This window comes from Plectropomus leopardus, chromosome 17 (assembly GCF_026936395.1).
Source record: "Plectropomus leopardus strain MGB_pleo_1.0 chromosome 17, ASM2693639v1, whole genome shotgun sequence".
Taxonomy (NCBI): Eukaryota; Metazoa; Chordata; class Actinopteri; order Perciformes; family Serranidae; genus Plectropomus; species Plectropomus leopardus.
The window spans coordinates 21,938,101-21,960,314 of NC_142192.1; the positions used below are offsets into that span (position 1 = coordinate 21,938,101).

The 22,214-nt window shown below is 40.2% G+C and overlaps 3 protein-coding genes across 4 annotated transcripts; all 3 read right to left on the reverse strand.

Moving 5' to 3' along the window:
- Positions 1 to 1,377: 1,377 nt before the first annotated feature.
- s100s (S100 calcium binding protein S) lies at positions 1,378 to 5,863 on the reverse strand. 2 transcript variants are annotated; one of them, XM_042506651.2, is made up of 4 exons: positions 5,742 to 5,806; positions 4,462 to 4,508; positions 3,327 to 3,480; positions 1,378 to 3,119 (listed from the first exon to the last, which is right to left on the reverse strand). In XM_042506651.2, exons 2-4 carry the CDS (start codon positions 4,473 to 4,475, stop codon positions 2,925 to 2,927), a joined length of 363 nt encoding a protein of 120 aa, XP_042362585.1. In that variant the 5' UTR covers positions 4,476 to 4,508; positions 5,742 to 5,806; the 3' UTR covers positions 1,378 to 2,924. The 2 variants fall into 2 exon arrangements, with proteins under 2 accessions (XP_042362585.1, XP_087946291.1); XM_088090165.1 differs by lacking the exon at positions 4,462 to 4,508 and having other exon boundaries at positions 5,742 to 5,863.
- Positions 5,864 to 6,628: 765 nt separating this feature from the next.
- On the reverse strand, positions 6,629 to 16,571 carry s100u (S100 calcium binding protein U). The gene is made up of 3 exons (XM_042506760.2): positions 16,398 to 16,571; positions 11,975 to 12,105; positions 6,629 to 10,873 (listed from the first exon to the last, which is right to left on the reverse strand). Exons 2-3 carry the CDS (start codon positions 12,092 to 12,094, stop codon positions 10,319 to 10,321), a joined length of 675 nt encoding a protein of 224 aa, XP_042362694.1. The 5' UTR covers positions 12,095 to 12,105; positions 16,398 to 16,571; the 3' UTR covers positions 6,629 to 10,318.
- Positions 16,572 to 19,357: 2,786 nt separating this feature from the next.
- s100a11 (S100 calcium binding protein A11) lies at positions 19,358 to 21,774 on the reverse strand. Its single transcript, XM_042505957.2, has 3 exons — positions 21,621 to 21,774; positions 21,387 to 21,533; positions 19,358 to 19,684 (listed from the first exon to the last, which is right to left on the reverse strand). The coding sequence occupies exons 2-3, from the start codon at positions 21,513 to 21,515 to the stop codon at positions 19,550 to 19,552; spliced, it is 264 nt and encodes an 87-aa protein (XP_042361891.1). The 5' UTR covers positions 21,516 to 21,533; positions 21,621 to 21,774; the 3' UTR covers positions 19,358 to 19,549.
- Positions 21,775 to 22,214: the final 440 nt, after the last annotated feature.

Genomic DNA, 22,214 nt, shown 5'->3' on the forward strand with positions numbered 1-22,214 from the left:
TATAATTCCAACAGTCATTCTGGCAATTGGGTTTGGTGCCATATTAGTACTTTTGAGAAGAGAATTTGAATGTTTCTTCCATCACTGTAGGAATGTGTGTTACATGTGATTGTTGAAACCATTTACTCAGCATATTAAATAATTTTAAACTAATGCACCTGCAGTTGCCTTATTCATTGCCCTTTTGTAATTTTAGAAAGTTGCTGATTATTTTCTATGAGGTGTTTTTGCGGTCTTTTGTCCTACATGAAAAGAACTGTTTTATTGCTCCTTTGAAAACCAGAAAACAGGTAGCCGAGGCTGTTAACAGTCATCACAGGTTGTTTGTTTGCCCTCTGGCTACAACAGGGTTAACAGTCTTGAACACTGTTTTGTTTTGAATTGTTTACCTATCTGCGGGGCAAGTACTTCAAGCTCAAATATTCAAACCGCCCAATCAGAGGACGCATTCAGAGAACACAGCAGGGCTGAGGAATGAAAGCAGATAGCACGGACCCCGCCCATAGATGCAGGCTGACCTGGAGTCAGTTTCTTACAGTAATATTGCGGAAGGTAAGAAGAGGAGGCTCATCAGTGTTCAAGCACAATTACACCAAAGAGTTAATGTCTCTGGTCGAAAGGAGAGGATCAGTGATTCAGCATTTCTTCTTTCAAACTGACGAGCAGCTGTAAAAGCCAATGACGTGGAAGAAGATGTGTTGATTTACCAATCTGTGTGTGCTTGCATGTCTGTGTCAGTGTGTGTGTGTGTGTGTGTGTGTCTTTGTGTGTGTGTGTGTTAGACACCGGGGGATAGTAAGTGTGTTAACAGTCACAGCAACTTGAACATTCCTCTGTGATTATACCACTGCTTTCCAAGTTACATACTTTACTAATGCACTCCATAAATTGGATTCACTCCCCACCAATGCAGCCCTTCCTTCATTCACAAACACATGCAGACACACATATGCACACGAACACCCTTTATCTACCATTACACCCTCTCTCTTTCTCTTTCTATCTCTATCTTTCTCTCCTCCCTCTGTCTCTTTCTCTTTTGAAGAAGTTTTCTATGCCGATCCAAGTTAAACATCTGGGTCAGCTTATATCTAGTGGAACAAGACTTGCAGGATATTGTTGGCAGGATGTGTGAGCTGGAGCAGTTTACTCTGTGGGAATCCCCAATACACACACACACACACACACACACACACACACAAACAGCGAGAGAGAGAGAGAGAGAGAGAGACACACACGGACGCTCACACACCAACACACTCACAGTTTGCTGGCATTGTCTGTCTCTGCGCCATTCAACTTGATTTCCAGGTGCAGTGATTCATGTCAATGAATGCTTGTGCAGCAATATGTGAAACCAAAACGCACCACAATGAGTAGCTGGTTATATGCAATGTTTAATATTTTTGAAGAATGCATTGGTTATTACCAAAAAGGATTACAAAATATGCACAAGAAAAAGGGGATAAATTATAATGTTCAACGCTGAGTACATACAATAATATGATAATCTGTAATATATGTTCACAAATTATTCATGTGCAAGAAGTGCTCAAACATCCTGGTGTGCGTTCTGCAAAACTTCCTTTCCAGTGCATTATTCAAAACATACAAGAAACTGACAAACTGTTAAATGTTGAAGTAGGGGAGAGCGGGGTCAGTTGGGACAGGGGGACAGTGCATTTCTAGCCAGTTAGACAGCAACTATGCCTATTCTTTCAGGATAATATAATATGCAGGCGGTCAACCGGACAGCACATGACGTGGCAGTATGATACATGGACGGGCACTGTTGGTTGATAATGTGGCCCGACAGAACCTGTTATGGCCATATCATATGCCGCTGGACGGTGGCAGGTTGAAACACAGCTGGTAATAATGTTATATAAGGAGAAGGTCCCTATTGGGCAGGGAGGCAGGAGGGGGGCCCAACAAACCACAGATTGTCACCTGGGTGCCTGGTGTTCGCATCCCGTATCGATGTAATGCCAAACTGTGATTTTTTTTAAACTAACCACATGCTTTTGTTGCCTAATCCTAACCATGTGCTTTTGTTGACATCCTGGCGGTAGTTGCAGCATCCCTGAACATAAACATCAGACGCAGTAGGATACCTAATATGTTGACGTAAAAGTCGACATGTTAGTCGACAAGTTTGACAACTTGGGAGGTGAATGTGTTGATCATCCACCATGCTCATACTCAGCCACACCTTCACTTGCAACCTGGAAGTGCTGACCTAATAAATATTGTTTGTATTTATGAGCTGAACTTCAGTAATTTATGAAAATAGAATAATATAACAAATTTTTTTCAAAGTGTAAATATAAGGTGTTCAAGTTTAAACTGCAATCAATTTTTCAATTTAACAGATTTTTTTATGCCCAGAACAAGGTGTCCCAACTGTCCCAGCAAGGCAGAATTTGGGGTAAATTCCCTCCTTGTATATTATCAGAAATGTGCCTTTCACATTTAGGTTAGGCTGAAAACTTGATAAATTGTTTGCAGACACCTGTATCTTTTCTGGGATTAAATTATTTGTATTGTTGTTCAAGCAGTTTTTGAGAAATGGAGGGTTATTTCATGTCCGTACATAAATGTCCCCACCAACCCCGCTCTCCTCTATACCCTGCTCTGTATGTAAAGTCGCTCCCTGCTTTGAGTGCAACTAGCTCCGGATTTGCTGTGGTATGACAAACAGTTAGAAAATTCCTGCTGAGTGTCCCCGTGTGCTGTGAACCCACAAACTATCTGCTGGGCTGCTCCCCTCATGTTTAGTTTACAAATTGCATAAGACAAAAATCCAGCGCAACTCTGTCCTCTTTCTCTCACAGTTCTCCCCCCTCCTTCTCCTTCCCTTCTCCTTCTTTCCACCTCTCCCTCCCACCCACTTTTCTCCCCCCCTCTTCCTCTCTTGCATTGATTCAAGCCTTCTTCTCCGCCGACTCGCCTTTGTCATCTTTCGGTTTCTCATCTGTTTTGCAATCCAGGAAGAAGTCGTTGCAGGCGACGGTAAGGGCGCCCATCAGTATGATGAACTCGGTGAAGTCCACCTCCCCGTCGTTGTTGGCGTCCAAGTCGTTCATCACCTTCTCAACTGCTTCATTATCTTTGGAGCCCTGTCCGAGAGGGGGAACAGAGAGAGAGGCAGAGTTAAGAATGTGTGCTCTGTGATGAGTGTGTGTGGGCATACACCGCTGCACAAGCTTGTCTGAACTTGTGCGTCTGAGTATGTGAGCGCATAACTCCACTCACATATTTGCAAACTGCATCAGTGCGTTAGTGTACAACCGCATATTTGCCTCCTCACACACTCTGTCTCTTACCCCTAAGTAAGTCCCCAGCTCCTCTAGTAGCAGCTCCTTCAGCTCCCCCCTGCTCAGCGTGTACTTGTCGCCTTCCTTCCCAGAGTACTTGTGGAAGGTCTTTATGAGCATCTGCATGGCACTCTCCAGGTTGGAACTGGGCTCCTTGGACATGCTGGAAAAGGTAGCAGGTCAAAAGGTCAGAGTCTGTCACAAAATGCCCGCTCCAGCCCCAGCTGCATGTGCGGTCACATGGCAGACAAGAGTGGAGCCACCTCCAAGTCAAAGTGATAGTTGGAGAGGTAGATTGACGGAAGTTCGGAAGGAAAGAGGTTTTCCCATTTCTACAGGTTGAATAGTGCATGTAAGTGCAGAGGCTACTGACCCTAATTTAAGTAGTGTGGTCACTGTGTGTGCCAAGGGCATAGGTTTTGTTTCATTACCATGGGGGAGTGCATATGAAAGAGGAGGTTTTGGGGTCATCTGAAATTTTCATTATCAAACACTATTTATGCACCAATTTATGCCTTTTCTGCATGAATTTAGGTGTATATGTTTTTCATCCTCTGAAACATCACTTTCAGAAGCATCTAAATCTTTAAACTCTGAGAAAGTTGGTTTGATTTCTTTCATAGCGAAAAAGGCACTGAGCATCTTGGTAAGAAATGTTCCACAAATTGAAATTAATTAACAGATTTCTTGGGACAATTTTCCAGAGAACTATATTTGTAACTATGAAAATTCTATATTTTTTAAATTTTGTTATTATTATCATTTCTAATTTTATTTTCACAGAATTATTTTTAATATTTACTAACACTTCTTTCCAGTTTATTTCCCTGTTTTGTTTTGTTTATTTTCTGTGCAATTTTTCCAGGCAATTTTCTTGTAATTTTTTTTACTCATTTCTCACCCGTTACATTGCTCATTGCCCTCCTCCCATGTTTTTGAAAGAAATCAGGCCAATTTGCTCAGGGTTCAAAAGGTTAGTCATGTCAAAATAAAAGTTCTCTGCAACCTTTCATGTTTTTATTGCATTCCCCCAAAATCTACGCCCGTGGTGTGTGTGTGACCTTACTGGGTTTTACATCTCAGAAGTTTGTATGGGAAAGATGGAGGATAGCGTTGGAAAAGCTTTTTGAACAATCTTACACACATTGTGTCCGGCATCTTGGAGCTTCCTTTGCTGGACTTGTGGAGAGACTGCACACACAGACACAGATAAGTCACTGTCAATTAGAAAAGCACTCTTCATGTCACCTCAGAGACAGTCAACATTTGCGCTGTTTTGAAAGTCCACTCTTTGGGTTATCACTCTTGCGAGCTGAATGAGTAATGCATGCAACAATTAACACTGTGGTATCGGTGAAAAGTGGTTTCAGTGTTGAGCATGTTCTCAGTCTGTTGATCGTGTAACAACCGCATCATTCAAGATAAAAGCCGGGAGAGAAACACAAAACTTGACTGCAGCCGAGTAACCTGAGGCAGCAGCGTACTGTATACTCTTACTCGTGCTTACAGGCGATGGCACACTTCCGCTTTCACTCAGTCACATGCAATCTTCATCCTCTTGTTCGAAGTTTACAACTCTTGCAATATAAACATAAAAGTCTACAGCATTATATTGAGGCTAATCCATAAATACAGAACAATGAGGGGCACAATTAATCTGTCAGCCAATCCCTGTGCATGATTTATTAACTATCAGCTACTACAAAAGGAGACAGGGATGCTAAATGTCAGTCAGCCGGTTATTGCCTCTCGTCATGCAGCAGAGCATTGTGCCGGAGAGGTCAGAGTCAGAGGCCGTGGAGACAAAAGAGGAGGCGAGTGGACACCAAAGCTGGCTAACTGGAAAATCTATAGGGGTCATCTGTCTCGTTGACTGACACAATACAATAGGGAACCATGGCGACGAAAATGCCATCAGTAACACAATATTGACTATAATGAATATACACTATGCAAACTTGATGATGAAGCCGGGTCTATGCTGAGTGACGTGTCAAATTAAAATGTGGTACAAAAGTATAGGAAGTATAGGAAACATTGATGTAGTTACGCTTTAGTAAATCCTTGTCATACATTTTCCATACTTTAGTCTTCATTATTACCACTATATTGTCATCAAAATCCCTTTTGGCTTCACTTGTTTCATGTATAAACTCCCTACCATGCTCTTCTCAAAGCTTTCACATCAGCAGAAAGTATCTGTACAAGTAAAAAATATTTAAATAACTCCAAAAAAAGTTTGTTTCAGAGTCCTTTGCTGAGCACCCACTATTAAGTATCCTTCTGCTATGAAGGTTTTTTTGATTTTACAGCCATTTACTGCAGTTGCACAGCTGATAAAATGCTTTTAATTTACTTTACAGGTTCATTAGATACAGAGGAGAAAGTGCAGTGAAGAAACCCCCTCCATGCTGTCTGTCTTACCTGAGTGCTGATGGAGGGCCTCCTTTGTGTCTGAAGAGGTGCAGGGGACTGAGCCAAGGCAGAGATGGATGGGGAGAGAGTTTGCCAGTGGCTTAAATATCAGCTGCCCTTCTTCTGCCTCCTCCTCCAACCCCCCAAACTCCTTCACTCTTACATACTTCTGTTTCTCTCTCATTTTGCAGGTGCTCTTTCTCCATCACACACACACACACACACACAAACACACACACACACACACAAGGGAGTAGGTTAGGTTTCAACATCAGTGGACACACATGTGAAATGGGGGTTTGGGGATTGAGCATCAAACACCTAATTTCCTGCATGAATTTTTATGCACCAATTTGTGCCTTCTCTGCATCCATTTATTATTTTTCTATCTTCTTTTTTCTTTTTAAAAAAAAGGATTAAGGTAAAAGGATGAAACACTGTGCAATGAGAAGCCAAAATGGCTTATAGAGATAGTGCCCCTTTTAATTAACTATAATTGTTCAAAAAAAGAAAAAAAGCTAAATGGCATACTTGATCAAAATAGAGGACTAAGCAGTAATAAAAAGTTGATTGTTTTGATTTTTTTGTTGCAAATTTTCAAGTAATATTTTTGTTCTTTTTGATAATTTCTTGCTAGTTTTTGGGTCAATTCTTCTTGAGTTGCTCATTGCCTTCATCCCATATGTTTAAAAGAAATTAAGCCAAATTGCCCAGGTTTTAAAGGGTTAACTAAAGTATCGCACTGAATATCTTGTATTCCCCTGCAGAATACAGGGGAATACACTGTATTCTACAGGGGAATTTAATACACTGTTGAAATAAATATGGTAGTGACACCATAATATAACAGGATTCTTGCAAGTAACAGAACATAAAGCAGGCCACGCTCATAAAAATATGTTATCGTCACAGTTTTATTCAATATTAGCCATTACACATGTTACATAGAATTAGCAAAAATGATACAGCATTACATATGTAGTTGAAATACTAGCATAGTGGAGTTTACTGGACATGACAGTGGACTGAAACGAGTCCAGCTGCTTAACACACACACCCTCTAGTACTTGGCAGGAAATAAACAGAACACACAATGATGAAAGCCTGCACAATATCCTGGGAATGGTCCCATAATCACAAACACTTTTACCCAAAAGCACATCCATACACTTGTATGTACACTTATTATATCCGCTGGGGGGGGATTCTACAACACAGGCGTTTTATCTTCATCTACTGTGTCACAGAATGAATGAAACTTATTGTGTGTCAATGAAAAATCTGTCTGCAAACACTCCCTGCTGCAAATCTGCTGTGTTTTGTTCCAGCATGTTTTTAATCTACACAGAGTTAGGGTTGGGTGGGGTTCACACTATGGGACAGTAACAAAAAACTTCCAGCGCAGACAGCTCGACCGATTTGTGAGAAAAACGTAGATCTCACAATTCACTCCATCCATCTGACTTTCCAAATAGGTCAAAAGAAAGCATTAGCTGCGATAGAATAACTTCCAGATGGTGTTTTATTTAGATCTGTTCATGCCAAATCCAGAAATCAGTTGTGCAAGACATTCTGAAAGTGAATTTTACTTAATCCAGTTTCTTTTTCACCATACTTTTACTTATGATGATTGATTGAGAGCAAGGAAAGAACATAAAGATGCACGAATGCATGCCTGGCCTAAGAGGAATAGCAAAAAGGTACAGTATGCATCTATACCTAAACATATCTATATAGATATGTAGACATACAAGATGCAAAGAGGCCTATGTGCATGATGAACAAAAAGCTGGCTGTAGATGGTGCAAGAGAGTGATATGTTTCCATTATTCACAGGAAGTACCATGATTAGAAAATGTTTTGATATAAAAAGAATATCATTTTTAATAAAAGAAATAATAGTAATATAACCTAAATAGCCAAAGAAGTCAAATAAGTTTGTTAGTAACAGAGCATGCAGGAAACACTATGCACTTGTAAGAATACTACGAGTATAAAGGCTGAGCAGAGTGAGTTTTAAATGAGAGAGTATTTACAATGGGAGTGTCGCAGCGAGGCAGGGTGACCACATGACTCAGGTTTATTTGTCTTGCCCATTTTGCTGCTGAGCAGTTTGAAGTGCCAGGTGCTGCCACAGTGCATAAGGTGCACATTTGGTAGCATGCCCAAAATGTTTGTTTGCCCTACGCACTGTGCGAGCTGGCCAGGGTGAGATATAGCATAGCAGGGCCTGGCTGCAACATGAGCCTTTTTCTCATGGCTGCATTATTGATGATGAGACAATTTACAAATCATTAAATTGTAATTAACAAATTGCATATAATGTGACAAAGGTTTTTTTTTTTTTCAAGTGATTTCCATAGTGGTCCTAACAAGAAAGAGTTAGATTAAGAAGTTAAATATAAAGAGGCCGTGTCGAACTTAAATATTTGGCCACAATAATTCCAATACAATGTAAATACTAAAAACTTTCTTATATCATGCAACATCTTATGTTTTAGTCTGTTGTAAAAGATCACACCACAAAGATTTATATTGATGGCTCAGTATTCTTTTTTTTTCTGCTTAAAAACCTCCCTCTGACACTACCATCTCATCTGATGGGCAGGATCACTGGAGCCCGGGATTACTTTCATGTAATTGTTGTGTCCCAGGGTGTGTTACCCATCAAATGCCTAATCCAGTAGTTGCCCAATGCCTGTGACTCAAGGATCCAGTTGCAGGTCAACAGGGTCTTTAAACTGAGGGTGTGACTGACAAACACGCAATCAAGCCTGAACAACTGGTGCAAAAACCAGCAGAAAGCAAGCAACAATTAGCAAGTTTCGGTCACTTCATTCAGTGCTACCAAGGGTCACTCCAGAAAATGTACCGTCCTGCACATTTATGGATCAATAACCACTGAAATGCCATTTAGTTTGGAAGCCACACAACAAATAAAAAAGCACCAATTGTACTGTAAAGTACTTGAGATGTAAACTGCCACCAGGTGACACCTGTTATGGGCTTTCTTCTTTGTTCTTCTCTACCACTTCTAATCTAGGTGGATTAGGTTGCATGAACACCTACTCTGGCCAACACCTATAGTCACCAGCCCACTCCCATGGGACTATTTTGGGCTCCCGTTTGACCATAAGGGTCCTTTGGTGTGGATTCCCTTCACGAACCTTAATTATTTAGCCGAGGGCTACGCTTGATCTTCCAGTTTCTAATAGGCTACATGGCTGACTACAAATATGAGATATATAATGTAAAATCCAAATGAAGTGAACCTCTCTGGGAATTACAGATTTTTTTTAAAAAAAGAGACAGATAGGCCATAAAGTAGACTAGAAAGAGAGAGATGAGGGTGGAGTAATGCAAAGCTTCAGCAAAACAATTTGTTTATTGTCATGCCAACTCAGCTCCATAGTAATGTGAGTTAAAAAAATGAAAATGTAAAAGATTCATTTGACGTTAGTGTTAATGACAGATTTTCATGCAACCATTATGGGAAAAGTTTGACATTTTGGGTTAATTATTAGCTTTCTTGCTGAGAGTAAGATGAGAAGTTTGATACTGGAAACAATTAGCTTGGTTATGCTAACAAATCCCCCTACATTTTGCTAATTTTAGATTAAGATTCAATTGCCCCAGACAGAGATAGCCTTTAGCATGTTAATTTTTAAACTTTGAAGGTAGTAGTTGGTAGATTTTGTTAAGCTGGAACAAAGCCATGCTAGCTCCTTTCAGCCTTCATGCTAAAATATGAAGCTACAGCTGCCGATTAGCTTAACATAAACATCAGAAACTGGAAAACAGCTAGCGCAGCACATATAAGGTTCACTAATTAGAGTGTTATATCTTGCTGTTAAACAAATACTGAAGATTAAACTGCCAAATTTGTTAGTTTTAGAGGTACAAGTTGGTGGATTCTGTAACATTTGAACAGAGCCATGCTAACTGTTTTACCCTGTTTCTATCTTTGTGCTACAATGAGCTAACCGGCTAACGGTAACTTCATACTCAATGGACACATATAAGAATAGTGTATAACATTTGATCAAACTCTTTGCAGGAAAACTAATGACCATGTTTCCCAAAATTGTCAAATTATTCCAATAAAAAGACCCAGATAAAGATAAAAGTTGGGGGAGGACGGTATTTGAACTAAACATCTTTGCTGCAGTAACACTTTAGTCACATGTGTCAGTGTGCTGCTGCAAGTAAATCATATTTTGCAGTAAAGTTTTCACAGGGATATGGCATGCATATGATAGTGTATGTCTGCATGCTATCATATTATCATAATGAGGTAAATGTGCTATATAGTGGGATGCACATGCTGTACATATGAACAGAGTGGTAACTAGTAGTACAAAGCAATGATTCTACTGTCATGTCATGTATTTTTTCTAACATATTTAAGATTTTTTTTTCAGAGCTGGGTTTGTAGTGTTTGAGTTTATAATGATAATTTCAATGTTGGTTGTATTTTAAAAACTTTAGTGGCTTACTGACTTTTTTGGCATTAGTGTTGTGTTTTGTGTAGTGTTGAATGTAAGCATGTAGTGTGATTTCTTTATTGTGTAAGAATGGATTGTCCCCTATGAGGTCGCCTCCTCTATCTTCTTCTCCACTTCTTCGTCCACAGCTGCAGCCAGCTTCTCTGCAATTTCAACCACCTTTTCTGTTTCATCCTTCTTATCATCTTCTTTCACGACCACGACCACTTCCCCTCCTGCTGCTGCCTCCTCCAATGCCGCCGCCACTACTGCTGCCGCTACCTCAGGCTGCGTATCCCCCTCTGACTTTATTTCTACCGTTTCTACCACTGTTTCTACCGTTCCATCTGCCTTTTCCTCTACCGTTACTACAGAAACTGCTTCTACCTTTGCCTCTTCATTTGCTTCTGGCTTCGCTTCTTCCTTGACCTCTGCATTTGCTTCTGGTTTCTCCTCCTCTTTGTCCGGGGTGCTTTGTGCCACCTGTCCGGACGCAGCATTTTGGGCAGGCTCCTCTTTGGCGAGGTTGCGCTGCTCGCTGAGTGAGACCGCCAGGTAACCGACCAGCTTCAGGTACTCTTCGAAACCAACCTTGCCGTCGTGGTTAGCATCCAGTCCCTGGCCCATGTTGTTGACTGCCTCCTTGCTGTCTGTGTCCTGGAGAGTAGACACACACAACCATGAGACAATCAACCATGATGATTAGTAACTCTATCTGGACTCTCACTGGTGAAAACACAATACTCGACAAGTAAATGACCCTCTATCAGTAGCTCTATTTGCATTATAATGCTGATGACTGTCATTCTATCATATCGGATCACTTTCCCCAATTCACCAACTGTATATTAGGGACTGTACTTAATCGGAGGACGGAGTGGCTGGGTTTTTTTTTTTTGTTGTTTGTTTTTGTTTTTATTTTATTTTGACACTCCCCAAAGTTGTTAATATTTTCCCTTGAGCCTCCCAAAGTGATGGGAGAAAATTCATAATGTAATCTTCACCATCAGTAACCATACTTTTAAAAAGAATGGTGCCGGATGCAACAAATAAATGGTAAATAACTCAATCCACTGACACCTGGAGCGCCATCACTTTTCTTTCAGATGCCTTTTGCATAAATTTAAACCTTTCAACACTGAGCAAATTGTGTGATTTCTGTTAAAAACATGGGAAACGGCCCCATTTGGTTACAATGATGATGTTAAAACCCTAAATAGGTAGCCAGTGCTGATGGAAGATGCACTTTTCTGAGAGGTGTTTAACTCTTTCAAAACCTGAGCAAATGTGCTTGATTTATTTCTAAAACATGGAACACTGTGAGCAACCTTAGGAGAAATAACCAAAAAACTTAAAAAAGTAAAAGAAAATTACTTAAAAAAAAATATACCAAAAATGAACAACAAAGACAAATGAGCAAAAGACCTGGGGAAAAAAGTGCTCAAATAATAATTATAATATTGTTTAAAAAAAAAAAGTAAAATATATCGTTATGATAATTATAAATATAGTTTTTTGGACATTTTTCCGTAGCATTTTGATAAAAAAAAAAAAAAAATCCTGAAATACTTCTTGCCACATTCTCATTGACTTTTCCCCCATGTTTTTAAAAAAAAAAAAAGCAAATCAATTTGCTAAGGGTTTGAAGGTCTAACCACTTGTGAGCGCATCTGCACGCAGCATGTCGATCCAGGTTTCAAAGGGTTAAATAATGCAAGTGTTGGTGATATTTCAGAGGTTCAAAGATGATTTCCTAACCGAGAGGATGTTGGAGAGCTGGCTCTTGACGAGGCTCTGGAACTGATTCTTTCCTAGACTCTCCTTTCCTTTGGTCGACTTCAGGAAGACCTTCACCACGGTCTGAATAGCAGCCTCCATGACTCCTCTCTCTGGGAAAAGGAAGAGGTCGAGACAGTGATGTTAGACAGTTACACAGAGTAACAAACTGCAGACCGAGTGATTAAACATGTCGCTGCTGTGGCGTGCAGAGTGAGGGAGGAAGTTCCAGCATGATTCAAAACACATTCAATTGATAGGCAGTGGAAAATGAAACAGAGGATCTCCTCATGTCCCTGCGAGGCCTTTCGTTTCAGGTGTTGGGTCTAAAGCCGCAATAAGGGAGGGAGGGTGACGTTAGATAAGTGGAGAGGGTAAGAGGGAGTCTGATTGAGAGACAAGCTGTAGTGCACAATGGAAGTTCTGATCTTTGATAGGTCATCTGATCTAGTGAAGCTACCGAGGGGACTGGGCTTCAGATTACCTAAGGGATTACCTAGTCCCTGTCTGCTCTGCTCTCTCTCTCTCTTTTTTTGTCTTTCTCTCACCAGCTGTACCGGCCTCTCTCTTTCAGTGCCACTCTCTCTTCCTTTACCTGCAACTATCCCATCCTTGTTTTCACTTTGCTAGCCCTTTCTTTGATTAAAGAAGTATTTCATCGATATAAAGAAGGCCACATAAAACCACGTTGTATCTGCAGTAAAAAGGCAATAATACTTTTGAAATTGGTGCTAAATGACCAGAGAAATCAAATAAACGAGTGCTTTTGCTCAAGAGGTAGAAAACCTACGACTATGCATTGTGTCATGGGCCGGATCTTGTTTTACAGTTTAACAGTTTAACGTTTAAAGATAAAACGTTTTTCTGAAGACATATCAGGCGAGAAATATGCAACTCAGTGACAGAATCTTGGTTTATATTTGATCAGCTCTGCTTAGTTTTACTGTTTGAGCTCAGTTTTTCAGCCTCCGTTTTCACTGAGCCCCCAGCAAGAGTGCCAGGCTTTGAAGCCAATTTTTTGGCCAAAAGTGGAATTACACCGTCACAAAATGCTTTGGGGCCCAGAAAGACTTTTTTCCATTGACTTACACTGGGAAAGAGACATCTATAAATCAGTGGATTTTTTTTTTTTAAGTGCGAAATGACTCATTTCACTATCAAGATTTAATACATAAAGACTGATAACATTTGGAAAGTCTAACAGAGCTGCAAGATTTAAGGTTAAAGATTAAAATTTTTGATCACCACCAAGCTAGTGAGGTGGTAAACTGGAAGTCTGCCGCAGCTCAGTGCGCATGCTCTATGGGCACTGCAGAAGATTCTGGTAGTTTCACACCGTGGAAATGGAGCTTTTTTCGCTCTATGCACTACTGAGCAGCTCTCATATGAATAAACAGGGCACCACCCCCATGCTGTATCCAGGTTTTCTTAATACATCCACGGTTTTAACTGTGCAGGCAGCAGAGTGACGCCCACTTCCTGTTCACAGACGCTCACCATTACAGCAAAAATAGGCTTTAAACTATGTTTCTGAAAACATTTAGGCAAAAAAAAAAGTCAATGCAGTGCCATAATCTTGATTAATATTTGATCAGCACTGCTGAGTTTCACCATTTGATTGGATTTTGAGACACAGAAAGAGGCGGGTGTGTCTCTTGACCAGCTGTATACTCTTTGAGTACGTGGTGGTGGCAGCGGTTGGCGGGCAATATGAAAATGACAGCCTGTAGTTTGATCAACAGCCCCAAGAGCCAGCAAAACTCCTCCAAATAACGTCATTTGGGCACTGGTTAGATGGAGGAAAGTTTACCACAGTTCATCTACACATACTACCCACATAGTTTTGTTGAAAAGCTGGTTGAAAATCGGCAAAATATCCCTTTGGAGTGACTTCCTTCACAACAATTCAGAAGCCTACATAAACGTTACATGACTTAGATAGAGACAATCATAACCTGAGATGTCGACAGATGTACAGGTAATCCACAGACATTTCTCTGAGTGTAAAACATGCCAATAGGTGACAGAGCTTTGCAGGAATTCCATTCATTGCTGTCTGTGGAGCTCACTTAGACAGGAATTTACAGGCCAACTCCGAGCTAGTTTGCCCCAAAGCATCGAGAGGGATATGTTCAAAGCGACTGTACTCGTCTGTCAGCTTCAGTATTCAAATGCTGGTAGAGCAAACAACAGTTTGTGCTGGTGAGAATACACACTGCAGACTCCTCGTCTCCACTGGGCGAGCATCTTGCTAGTGGTCGTTTGCAGACAACAAATCTCAAGTATTGAAGTGTGTGTCACACTCAGGCACGCTCCAGTCGAGCTATTTCTCCACAGCAGCGGTCACTACAAGCACATGTGGCAAATTAGGACACGAGCCTGTTAGTCTCATTAAAACATGAGCGACAGAGTGCTTTGACGCAGTCGCACAGGGCCATTAAAGGGTAAAATTTCACATGACCCTTTCCAGATTTGCTCGCTGACGTGATCTCTAACTGTCCCATTCTGCCACAACAACAGCACAATAAAACCACAAGTTTGCATGCAGTAGAGCACGGGTGGCCCTCTGGATGAATTTGGAAGGTGTGAAATTTTATAGAAGTACATTTTTCAATAACTCGATTTTATCACAGACAAAAAAAAGAGAAATTCTGATGAAAAGGTCAGTTCTCAGATTTTTTTTTTTTTTGGGGGGGGGGGTAGCCTTGGAAATCTCTGACAATAAACAGACACAAAAATGAGCATTTATATTGTGTAAATTTAGAAATGTTCCACATTTGTATCTTGAAATGACATCAGATCTTAAAACTGAGGCGCTATTAAAAAAAAACATTGCTACATAATTCTTGACAAAAATGGAAATATTTGAGTTCAGGATGTCTCAAACTACACCCATAGTAAAAATCAAGCATTTTTAAAGTATCAGAGTTTTTTTAAACTGTAAAATATCGAATGGTTTTACTGGTCCAGCCCACTTGACATCAAATTGGGCCCCTGAACTAAAATAAGTTTGACACCCCTGCAATAGAGGAGGCATTATATATTTAATTGTCAACACAGCTGTCACAATAATTTCATATGTGTGGATTCATAAAAACGGTATATTTGCCACATCTTTAAAAACATTATATCATGTATCCGGCAAACTCTATGTGATATTAGACACACAGCATGTTTTATAGGAACTTTAGGGGACTTCTTCCTGCACCGGTTGGTGACACACCCTCCAGCAGCCTGAGTACACAAGGGCCTTAATGGCTCTCTGTGCGTCCTGTCCAAAAATACCCAGCAGTTCTTCTATTGCTGGATTGACATTTATGTCCATTCTCACATTCATTATTTACCCAGAGACAATTCTTAAGGTGGTATTGCCCGCTTGGACACAGTCCCAGCACGTGCCTTAATTTTGCCAAATGCATTGCATCACCCTGCCCACGTCAGAGCCTCATCCTCTCCCACACAGGAGACAAACTGATCCCCGTTATTTGGCTTAAAGGCCCCCCAAAAAAACCCAACAAATAATTAAATGTGCATGCTTACAACCAGAGGTTTCCCGTTTCCCTCCACAGCCCAAAGGAGATTGAGTGTTACGTTTCCAAATGGGCGAACGTGATACGGTATGTGCGCAGAGTAATGACAATACTCTCGTGTGGCATAAAATATTAAAAGAGGAACAAGTTAGGATGTGGCTGCAAATTGCGGTGAGCAGACGTGCAGCGTCTTTCATCCAAATCCTCAGTTCGGTTTGAAAATATGCATATTTGATCGATGATCGTTGCGCAACACGATCAGCACCATCACCATTAACGCCATACGCTGTTTGATTTGGATAACATTGTTAAGCGGAGTTGTCATCAACCACACAGCTCCACAAAAATTCACCCAGACAGCCAAGCTGTCACTCTCCTGGGGCCCCTGTGTGGAAAAACATATTGTGCGCAAAGTGTTGATTTTGCGCAAAATTTCGCTTTTACGCGCGACCCGTATGCCAACTAGATACATAATGCTTAAGCTCAATACTGTCAGCTCAAGTCACGTCAATTTTCCATAGGCGGTTTACAATTGATCGGCAACTTGACAACTGATCCACATCAAAATATCAAATATCTTTCCGAGTGAAGGAGAGAGAGAGCATATGGCAATCAAACTCCGTCAATAAAACCGACAAAGCAAATAAAAGCATAATAAACACTAGCTATGATCAACTTTTCCAAAAGTGCAACGTGAGCCTGAAAACTTTCTGAGGGCTTGAGTCATTGAAACCCGTCCTGCACTCAGACCGCGGCCAAGTTTCATGGGATGGCTCTCCTGCAAGACTATCGAAACGTGGCAAAAACGATGAACAAATACAACGCTTACACGCAGGAGAAACTTAAAATAATCCAGAAAGACGCATTCAACTCACCGTATACCGTCTGTGGGACAAGAGAAGTGTATAAATGTGCGCAAATTTGAGTTTCTGCCCTCTTCTCCGCCTTTCTACGCTGCTTTGAGCCCAGGGAACTTGCCAAACTAGTAGGACAGCAGAATCTCTTCCGTGATTTAGGTTTTTTTTTTTCTTTCCTTAAAACTTTTCCCCCTGACAAGTCAAAGGGCGTGTACCTGGAAGAGTGAGAGGGAGAAGTGGGAATGTGGAAGAGCGCGGCTCTAACTGTCAGGAAAAGGGAGTGAAAGTGTATCAAAACACTTATAGTTGTTTTTTTATTGGAATTATCTTTGGCTCACGGGCCAGCTGTTTCGCGTCATGTGTGATTTGCGCAGTTTCACGCCAGCTAGCCAGGCTCGAGGCTTTGGAGCGGCTTCATCTGCAGGGACGAGGAGACAGGGCGGGTGGGATTACTTCATCTGCACAAGGCTCTGTAGCTTTCGAAACTATTTCACTTATTAATCGCAGAAAGAAAACTTATCATCCACGATCTTGCAAACCTTTCTAGGGAGGATCGTCAATTAAAAGCCATGTTAAAAGGACATAAATTCAAAATGCACTTGTGATTTGCACAAAAAAAGTAACAAATATGAACAAAATCAGAATTTTCTTCTACAAAAAAAAACTATTAAAACCGATGGTGGAAGAAGTATTTAGATCATTTGCTCAAGTGAAAGTACTAATATCACATACTTATAAGTTAAAGTCCTGTATTCAAAACCACAAGTGGTTTTGAGGGGTGGATCCAGGGGACATGTTCCCCTCAGTATTAAGAACATTTGTATTTGTATCCTCCTATCAGTGGCAGAGAGTTTTTATTTTGATAAAAATTAAAGCTATTTGCACCATAAATTGATGCAGAAAAGACACAAAATGCAGCATTAAAATCAGCAGAATAGAGGAGATTAAGAGGTTGTTTTTTTGTACTATGTCCCAGATGGCTTTCCCCTGTCATTTTCTCTTACTCTATTACTCTGCACTCCACTATTAATATTTTATTCATCTTTTTGGATGTCAGAAAGGGTGGGGGAGGGAAGGGGGATGTTACCTGTAAGAATATCCACCATTGTGTTGGGTAGTTTAATCTATCATAATGCATCATATTCTGCAAGATCTGATCATCATATATTAATAGCACCATTGTCCTGTGAGAACCATGTACTTCAAAATAGTCAATTTATTACAAACTTAAAGAAACACATCCCTGTTTTCAGCTTGGTGATGATGCATTTCCCAGTTCCAGGAGGCTTTTAATTGTCTTAAGTAAATATGAGAATTTTCTCAGCACATAAAGGAACACTTCGTCCTTCAGTTTATCCCAAACATTCGATATCAGCATATCTGGAGGTACATGGTTTTCACTGGACAGGAAAGAGATGAAAAAACATAATCTGAACACTCACTAAAGCTGTCAGACAAATGTAATGGAGTAGAAGCATAAAGCTGCATAAAATATAAATACTCAAGTAAAGTGCAAGCAGTGGTGACATACAACTAAGTACATTTACTCAAGTACTGTACTTTAGTACAAATTTGAGGTACTATTCTTTTTATGGCACTGCACTATTTCAAAGGGAAATATTGTTCTTTTTGCCTCACAACATTTACTTTAAAAATAAAGATTTTTGTATATTAAACATATCATTTTATAGGCACTGAGCAACTGAGCAAAGGGGGGCACTAAAAGAAAACTAGGAAAAATGTCCAGAAAACTATATTTAATATTATTGTAATTGTATATTTTAGATTATTTTACAAGGGGAAAAATGCTTTTTCCTTATTTTTCATGTAATTATCTTGTCACCTTTTTTTAAACTAATTTCTTGCTAATTTTTGGGCCATGTGATAACAAGTTGTTCATTCCCTTCTCCCCATGTTTTTACAAGAAATCAAACCAATTTTCTCAAGTTTCAAAGGGTCAAGTAAGGGCTCTGAATACTTCCTACACCACTGAGTACATGTCCCTAAAATTACAACTGAAGTATAATACTTTTGTAAATGTACTGAGTCACATTCCCCACCATTTAAAGCTTGAATTTATCTGTGATGGAGGATCAAGCTTTTCCCACAGACACATTTGAGTGTAAAATAATCTGTTGTGAAAATACTGCAGGAAAGCCAGTGTGGGTGGCAAAATTGGCGCAAGACGTAAAACAGTCTCGCCAGATTCTTGAAAGGGCTTTCAAGTATTTTTTTTATTTTCTCCACATAGTAAATCTCACTCCTGGTGCTTCTTTCTGTGGATAAACGAGATACAAGCCTCCACACACTCAGGTTATCTGGTAAAGCTCTTGACTGCTTTTCTGCACAGTCAGCGTACACGCAGCCTACACTAGATGGGTACCCCGCTCTTTCTGTGTCTCTCTCTTTAACGCTGCTGACTCATTTGCCCATCATCACTCCTCCCACACTGGCACCTTGGCATGTGTGATTTGGATACAAAGGTCACACTTTCTTATCTGTTGACAGCTTTTTTTGTTTTTACCATCAGTTAGCACCTTTTCCCTTTTAGAGGATTAAAACAGGCCTAAAGGCTATAAAACAGCTGGGGAGCGAGCCAACACATAACTCTGTCTAGACATCAGAATGAACACAAAGTCACAGAGTAACACTGAGAATTAACAGATAAACAAGGACAATGCAATTAAACTACAAAGCTCTAAATGTCCCAAACATAATGGGATATATTTGGTCCACATATCCCCATTATGCAGTCCCTAGAGGCCCCAGTGACAGACAGGGGAGACTACGCTTTATGCTTGGACAGGCAGCTTTGTACAGGCATTATGAAGCTCTATGGAACAAGATATGGCCCTGATGGTGTATTTGTGGCAGCATATAGGATTACAGGCCCCTAAATCAAGGCTGTAATACACTCCTGCTCAAATGTGGGTGCCTGAACATCATATAACGTGGTGAATGAATGACAGGAGGCAGGGTGTGGGTGTGTTCAGGACAATGAAGCCTTTAATTCAAAGTTCCCTGCATTCAACAAATGGTTAACTAAAGAGTTACACATGCGGCGATGGTGGAGTGATAAAAGAATTTGAATGCCTTTACAGTTGGGCTGCTTCATCTGAGTTGACTGCACAATCTGCTCGAAGCCTGAAATTGACAGACGACAGCGAGCTCTACTGACTGAAGCCTCCCTGTTTGCTTGCCAGTTTTCCAATCAGTTGCCAGAACTCGGAGAAAGTCAGCTCCCCGTCGTTGTTTTCGTCCAGCGAGCCCATGAGCTGGTCGATGGCCATGGAGTCGCTGGCATTCTGGGGGGTGATCACAGAGAGGAGACCCCGATCAATGTGAGATCACCCTGAAATGCAACATCAAACTACTCTGCAAGACTGTCCTGCCATCTAATGGCTGAGTGTAGTACTAAATATATCTTAAGGACAAATACGTTCAAGATTTCCAATGATAAAATCCCTCAAAAGCACATATTTATATTATGTTTGTGTTTGATCATTTGTTATATATACTGTGAACAAAAGTGGGAAATGGAACTCAAACACTATCAAATACCATGGTCATTATAAAACATTTATTCAATGGTCATTATAAAACATTTATTCCATCAATATATGTTTTATTGTGCAGTTAATATATTTTGAGAAATTTTGAATTAACAACAACTTTGGTCATAATTTAAAGGGACATTTCACCCTAAAACCAAAAATACATATTTTTTTTCTCTTATCTATAGTGCTATTTATCAGTCTAGTTTGTTTTGTTGTGATGTGCAGAGTGTTAGAGATATTGACTGTAGAGGTGTCTGCTTTCTCTGCAATACAGTGGAATTAGATGGCACTCGGCTAGCTGTGCTCAAAGTGCCAAAATAAAAAAAAAAAGCACTTGTAAAACTCAACAGCAATGTCTCTTTCGAGAAATGATTATACTGTTACTCAAGATAATCCACAGACCTTGTTGTTAGCAGTTTCATGTAGGGACTATTTTCTTTCTACTGAACTACACCTGCCACTTGATCTGTATCACTGTGCAGAAGGAAGCATGCATTTTCTGCAAGCTCACCTAGCACCACTGAGCTAGCTAACGTTACAGCTTGGGCGAGAAGGACGCAGTCAATGTTTACATTTGGCGCTGTCACGAGCACAAGCCTCCCGTCTATGAGTAGATGCACACTTCCTTCTGCGCAGTGATACTGTTGGTGGGTGTAGTTCTGATTTATTGGACAGAGGCGGACATTTCTACAGCCGATCTCCAGCACTTAGCAAACTACAGCAAAACAATCAAGACTGATAAAAAGCATTACAGGTAAGAGGAAAAATATGTATTCTTAATTTTGGGGTGAATTTTCCCTTTTAGCATTTAAGTAATGTGTCAAGTAAAAGTATCAAGCATTTCGAGCAATGGTTTATCATACATTTGTTTTCTCAGACAAACTAAGTCATTTTAAGATAGCTGGACATCATATACGATTCATTTATAGACTTTTTTTTTTACATTTAATACACATTAATTGAGTAATGTGAAAAAATTACTGGTATATTAACAACAAAAATAGTTTTAGCTAAAGCCCCAGTATATTTTTTGTATATTAAAGCATGAGGCCTCATGATGACATGTCATACACCGACCCACAGCATACGAACGTGGCACTAAACTGGAATATTAGGTATATAATCACAATAATGTATCAAATATAAAGATATATTATATTTTTATATACAGACAGAATATATTGCACATTTTTCAAGATGTAGATTCTTCATATTAGCTACCCAGGACATGATGACGAGATGAAACAGTCATCTACAAGACTAAGGATGAGTGGAGTTGAATGTAAAATCTGTCTAAATAACTACAGTGGCATCAAAAGGCTTCAGACATGTTGCGTCATGAACTACATTTTCTTTGATATTTATCTGTAGGTGCTCAGGATGTAGATTCAGATAGAATTGAGACAGAAATCAGCAGGCAAATTTACTAAGGACAACTTCTGAGATTTACCTTGACGTGGTTGGGCAGCTCACACTCCACCAGTTTGTGGAATTCGTCTTTGCTCAGGGTGCTGGAGGATCCATCTCTCCCAGCGTACATCTTGAACTGCTCGACAAGGGTTGAGATGGCAGGTTCCATGATGATTTGTGCAGAGAGCTGGAAAATAAATGAAAAGAGTGTCAACAAACATTGTTCACAAGTAATTAGTCACATTGTTCTGAAAACCTGAGGTTGTACTCTTACCTTTTTTGTGTCGAGATGCACGGTGGTGTGTTACCAGCTGGTACCTTGTCTTCCAATCTGACCATCACATCTCCAAATATATAGTCTTCATCCTCGTTCACTGATGCACACATCAGCGGAAAACACTTAACCTGCTCTCTTCTCCCCCATTCAGTAGGCTGACCTTATCTTTGCCTGATTTCCACAAAAAAAAAACAACCCACACACATACACACACACACACACACACACACACACACACACACACACACACACAGACAGAAAAACTGCCACTGTGTCCTACAAAGGGCAAATTTATACTGATGAAAGCACAAAACTCCCTTCAGTCTGTCTGCTGAGCAAGGATCTCTGTCAGGCCGTTCTAATCAAGCAACTAAATCATGCATGTCTGAGCAGTAATTACTTTATACAAAACATGACTCAAATAATGCAACATTCAGGATCGCACACACACACACACACACACACACACACACACACACACAGATTCTTATGTGTGAGTCTTATCGTTAACAGGAGTAAATGTGGAAAAAGACAGAAGTAACTAGGTAACTTTTCATCATTAAGGATGATGTTAGGGATTATTGATGTTTT